General features: G+C 36.2%; 1 protein-coding gene across 4 annotated transcripts in view; it reads right to left on the bottom strand.

Annotated features, from left to right (window-relative positions):
• Window positions 1-458: 458 nt before the first annotated feature.
• Window positions 459-6,000, bottom strand: part of LOC101847132 (amidophosphoribosyltransferase) — a 28,781-nt gene continuing 23,239 nt past the window's right edge. For all 4 annotated transcript variants that reach the window (XM_005105143.3, XM_005105140.3, XM_005105142.3 and 1 more), the window contains 2 exons: window positions 5,306-5,426; window positions 459-1,639 (listed from right to left, as the gene is read on the bottom strand). In XM_005105143.3, coding sequence (XP_005105200.1) covers window positions 1,503-1,639; window positions 5,306-5,426 — 258 coding nt within the window. In that variant the 3' untranslated portion in view covers window positions 459-1,502. The remainder of the gene's footprint in view (window positions 1,640-5,305; window positions 5,427-6,000) is intronic.

Here is a 6,000-nt window from a genome sequence, read left to right as displayed (position 1 = left end):
TTTCGGCACTTGCAACACAATAAGGTCATATAAGTGCCGAAGATTAAAGGTGTTACAAGAGAGTAACAAACACAAAAAAGGAGGAGAGATAAGGACAATAGATGTTTGATAGGAAAGAAGAAGCAAACCACACCAGAGCACCCGCCTACCACCCAAGCAGCTAGGTAAACACTACCATTCGCAGTAGATATTGTGAGTGGTGGCTGCGCATCAAAAGGCGGTCCACAAGCAGGCAAGATTGGCTCACAAGAGTAGATTTTACTGCATGAATAGGAATAAGATAGAAACAGTGTGTGTATGTTTTGTTGATCTACTCTTACTCTCTCTTCTTCAGGCAAACATTTTTATTTGAAAACTTTCAAAACCCCTTACAGGAAATTCCCCTAAAAGTCCACGGACAGCGATTCTGGAGATTTTACATTCTATGAGAGTTCAAAGGGTATCAACAAAAGGTTGGGTTTTTTTTCATGTACTACTGTAATTCCAAACTGTACAGATTTCTATGCACACAGTCTTCGTATCTTCATTCTATCTTTATAACTCGTCATGGAAAAACCACTCTTGAAAGAAACACTGAACAATACACAAAGACCTCCACCTTCTACAATATGACAACGACACAGAGCCATGCAGGAAGACCAAAAGGAGATGTTGGATAGATGAAGACAACATCAGTATTCTTATTCAAAATCTACATGCAATACCATGAGCTGTCTTTCACATAAAAACAATTTTAAAAAATATATTTGCTACTGCAGAGCATTTGGCTTGAAAGAAAGAATACACAATGGCACAAACTCACTCCTACTAGCAGACAGTCGGAGAACTGGTAAAGTACTAAAAAAAATGGTAAGAGATTCTCACTTTATATCAAGAATACAAAAGGAGTAATTTTTCATCATGCCATAGCAAAAAAAAAATCGGGACTGAATTTTGAAAACATGCAAATGTTCACATTATCTGACGAAATGCAATTTTCTTTCTCCTCTCACCAAATCAGCTTTATTACTCATTTTCACTGACCCCTAACATATATACAACATTTTTTTTAAAACATGAGCATTTAAAAAACAACAACAAACCACATGAACATTTAAAAGTATAAGTCATATATTTACTGAAGATGAATTTCTCCAGCGCCAGAACTTTCCAGAAATATACATTTCCTCATGAGCGCACAGCCCCATGTCATGTGTTCCTACAGAGACTTTTCAAAGCACATTCTAGACAAAAACTGGCATGTGCTTTAATCTTTTAATTGATGGACACAAGTTTTATTAGAGAGATAAACCATAAGTCAATACTATGTAACAAAACATGTTTTATATATATATACATAAACATTAGCTCTGATACACTGTTAATTCAATTTTAAAAAGCTGAACCGAGAGCCACAAAAGGCTAAAATTTTTTTAAGTTTGGAGTACAAAATAAAAAAAATGAGTAACTCGAAATGAGGAAAGCTACGCTACATTCTTGTTCTTTTTCTGCCACACACACATCTACCAATCAATTTTTTCCACAGGATATTCCCCACTCAAGCAGGCAGTACAATGTCCAGTCTCCTGATTGTTGGCAATCCCTTCACGCACAGCTTTCTTCAGCCCATCAAGAGAGAGGTATTTCAAACTGTCAGCTCCTGGAATATTAAATCAAGTCAGTAAAGGCATACTGTCACAGAATCTCAATACAAGAAATACCCACCAACAACCCAGTATTGATAAAGGAGTCAACAAACAAGACGAAGGTCAACCAGAGCCTGGACAACATTTGCTCCAGTCAAAAAGCCAAACCTAAATGGTGCTGGAGCTAACAATTAAACCCCATCCTACCCCGATCGCTGTGCCCTACACAAACCAACAAACGATCATGTAGGAGCTGGGATCAGAAAAAGACGATGGAAGTGGACAACCTGTATGCCCCATCAGTGCTCCCAACAGACAAAGCATTTACCCTTTGAGCCCTGGGCTCCCGGTCCTAATTTTACCCAAATCCTGGCCTCCTGAGCTTCTGGGTTCAGGGTGAGAGCACTTCAGTATACATTTTAAAAAATTAAATCAGCGCAGAATGTGCTCAAAACATGTGTGAAAGGACACAGACATGTTGGTATCCAACATGCTGACATAAACTAAAGTATTGATTGACCAAAATTTACTGCCTTTTCCTGCCTGATAATTCAACGCTCTTTTCTAACACCCAAGAACTAGTACTATGGATTACTGTTGTCTAAATGCACCATTGATGTACTGGTGCAACAGGCTCAAAAGGTTAACATACTATTGGGCCCTTTCACCAGTCACAAGCGTTGAAGACTGGCATTTTTGGGAGTATTTCAATAAATCACCACAACTCTCAGAATTACCCTATTGTAATTATTTTTTGACACAGTAAAGTAACATTCAAGGTTAATTTAATACAAAAAACTAAAGTTGTCTAAGTCTAATACTTTAATTTGTATGATTTTTTAAAAATTGGCATGAATTTGATTTTCCAAAAAATTTCCAGAGACGTGACAGGTAGAATGAAATTCACAACACCCAGGGTTGGTGATTTTTTTGATTTTTTAAATAAAAATGTAAAAAATTGATTTATTTTATTTAAATCAGATTTTTTTAATTTAAATTGGATATTTTTTTATTTTTTTAAAACGTGGACACAGTTTGGGATTTTTGGTGGCTAAAAGTAAGTTCTTTTAGTGCAAAATGCATTTTCTTTATTTTAACTAATGATTAATTTAAGCAAGTGCAAATTTAGAAAGCCTTAATTTGCTATATCAGTGAATTATGGCTGCAGACAAAAGATGAAGAAAATGTCAGTCTAAAAGGAAGGGAGGGGTTGGGGTAATTATGCATAGATAAACTTGCATTTTATTACAGTGTGTGTGTGTGCGCGCGCTTGTGTTTGTCTAAAAAGAAAAAGCTAATTTCAATTATGAAAAAAAAGTAAATTGAGTACAGTCAAAGATAGTAAATAACAAGATGGGCCACTCAGCCAAAAAAGTGTCCGCAGGAAGTATGCTCTTTGCTTCAGATGGCGCTGCAGTCTGTTTTGAAGCTCTCTTTCGTTTTTCCAGAAGAAGAATAGGAATAGCACCTCCTTGCGTGCGCAGATCGACTGCTGTTCATCAGCAGTTCGGGTTCGTTCAGTACGGAGTTTTAGATTTTTAAAATTTTAATGACCTCTCGCCTTTCATTCTAAAGTCAAATTAAACGAAGAAAACAATCACCCTTTCCTCCGGAAGAGGTTTTTTGTCAGAGTAACCATTTTAAAAAGCGTTCTTCCGAAATTCATTAAAAAACCTGCTAGTTTCACTTTGATTTTTTAAAACTCAAGTAAGATAACTCTGTTCGCTAAAGGTGCGCTTTTGCGAAGAGGGCGCCACCGAATTTTGAGGACACTTTTTTAATTGGCTCAAAGAGAGAAGTGGCCCCTCTTGTTATGTAGACTCTTTGGTACAGTATTATTTTACTACTTACAGTGACGGGGGGAAAGCAGACTTTTAAGCATGATTATTTTAGTCTACTAAACCTTATATCTGTTTTATAAAATCAAGGAAAGGAATTCTGAATGTTTATAGATGTAAAAACAGAATACATTTTTTTAAAGTGATTTAAATCACTGAGTCTTATTTTCAAAATCAAGTTGATTTAAATTTCAAAAAATCAACTGATTTAAATCGACTTGATTTAAATCAACCCAACCCTGGTTTTCAATAATGAAAAAAAGTAAATTGAGAACTGTATTATTTTACAGTGACAGGGGGGGAAACAGACTTTTAAGCATGATTATCTTAGTCTACTAAACCTTATATTGTTTAATAAGACCAAGGAAAGGAATTCTGAATGTTTAAATATGTAAAAACTGAATACATTTTTTTGAAAAGTGATTTAAACCACTGATTTTTATTTTAAAAATCAAGTTGATTAAAATTTAAAAAATCAACTGATTTAAATCAACTCAGCTCTGATTTCAATTATGGAAAAAAAAGTAAATTGAATACTGTATTATTTTACAGCAGACTTTTTTTAAGCATGATTATATTAGTCTACTAAACCTTATATCTGTTTTATGAAACCAAGGAAAGGAATTCTGAACGTTGAAATGTGTAAAATCTGAATAAAAATAAATTTTTTTTAAAGTGATTTAAATCACTGATTTTTATTTTAAAAATCAAGTTGATTTAAATTTAAAAAACCAACTGATTTAAATCAACCCAACCCTGACAACAACAACAAAAAGAAAAGTTCAAAGTGTTCTGTTTTGATTTGTATGCATGTGTGAGTGTTTGGTGAAAATATAAAAGCTGGTCTGTGCGTTGATTCAGACCCAAACACAGAATTACATGAGACAGATGTACGGCACGACATTTTGATTTCGTTGCGCGAACAACAACACCAGTAGGCTACTAGTGCTAGATCTAGCCCTAGAACTACGACTTGGGCCGTGTTCGGGTACATAGCCAGGATCCAAACTATCGGACACATCATATTCTGAGACACAAGAACTAGTCAAACGTACAGAAGTATCGAAACGGCGAAATTATGTGATTCTTGTTCATGCGACTTCTTCGACCATTACTACGACGCGACTGTTGGATTACTATCAGCTGTATAGAAAAAAACAAAGCGTGAGTTCCGGTCAGTTCAACACCAGTTGGGGTCACTGTCTTTCACCTTCAATAACTTAAAAACTACGGGCCCCAGAGATACGAAACGAAGTGTAAGTAGCTCAGGCCTGGCCAAACAAGTGTACGAGGCGGGTCACGCGATCCGTGCGTGATTTGTAGAGCGTAAAAAAAATTCAAAAGTTGGTTACCCTGGGCTTGTGGGAACCGTTGCAAGCGTCGCAGCGGGGGTCACGCAACTGTTGTGGGAACAGTGAGTTAAAGTAACGAAAATTCTAGATTGGCGGTCTGGGGACTACATTAACTCCCGGCAAGGTCTGGAGACATCGTCCTAGTGAGGGTACAGTGGTGAAGCCCCCTAAGAAATAGAAATTTTTTGTTTTTAAGGGGTCGAAAATGGCATTTGAGAGCCTGTTTGAAGAGATACTACTTTCAGGATGTACGGATTTCTGTGAAAATATGGCAGATTGAAAGCATTACCCATAAAATATCACAAGACAGTCTTTGAAGTGAAATCAACTTTAAAAGAGGATCAAACATATAAAATAATAAAGCTGTAGAGCTTTAAGAGCTAAGACATCAACAGGAACCTTGATTGTGACATTATAAATTTGCTCCTTTGTGTGGGGGTGGAGATGAAAGACTGGAAATGATGACAAGTTATTACAAGCATTGCCTCACCAAACTCATCAGCAATGTTCTCCAAAGGGACTCTGTTGGCGATGAGTTCTTCCTTCGTTGGTATGTTGATTCCCATGTAACAAGGGTGCTTCACTGGAGGAGATGCCACTCGGATATGAACCTAGAAATGTGCCATTAGGACATGGGTCAGACAAACCTTCAGTTCACAATTACAAAAAATGAGAAGAACATTGACACATTTAAATAGATGTATGCCAGTCAAAAACAACAAGACAGACAGAAAGAATAACAAGAAAGAAAAGGTGTTGGACCTTCTAGGATAAGTCTTGAGTCTCTTTCCATGGTCAAATAAAATACCGATTTTACTGTATTTCCTATCACTAACATTAGAGATCCTAGAAAAAAACGTCAGTATTTTGTAAATTGTGTCCTAATGAAGACGCTGTTTTAAGAGCATCATTCTCAATAAAATGCAATATAAATCTATTACTTTTAGATTTTAAAAAAGCACTGTGCAGATAGAGGCAAACAGAATTTAAAAGTTAGTATAAAAACACAAACGCACAGATCGGAGTTGTATGCAATCCGCACATCTTAAAAAACAGTAGCATTTCATGTAGATTTAGATAGATTCGAATGTTAGAAGACAAACCTCTGAAATGTGTCTAGCTATTCTTTATGCTGACTCCCCTCTGAGCGGCTGTCAAAAACTAGACTTAGCACAGAAACATGTG

The sequence above is a fragment of the Aplysia californica genome, unplaced genomic scaffold (assembly GCF_000002075.1).
Source record: "Aplysia californica isolate F4 #8 unplaced genomic scaffold, AplCal3.0 scaffold00454, whole genome shotgun sequence".
NCBI classification, from domain to species: domain Eukaryota; kingdom Metazoa; phylum Mollusca; class Gastropoda; order Aplysiida; family Aplysiidae; genus Aplysia; species Aplysia californica.
This window is presented reverse-complemented; position numbering and strand designations above follow the sequence as displayed.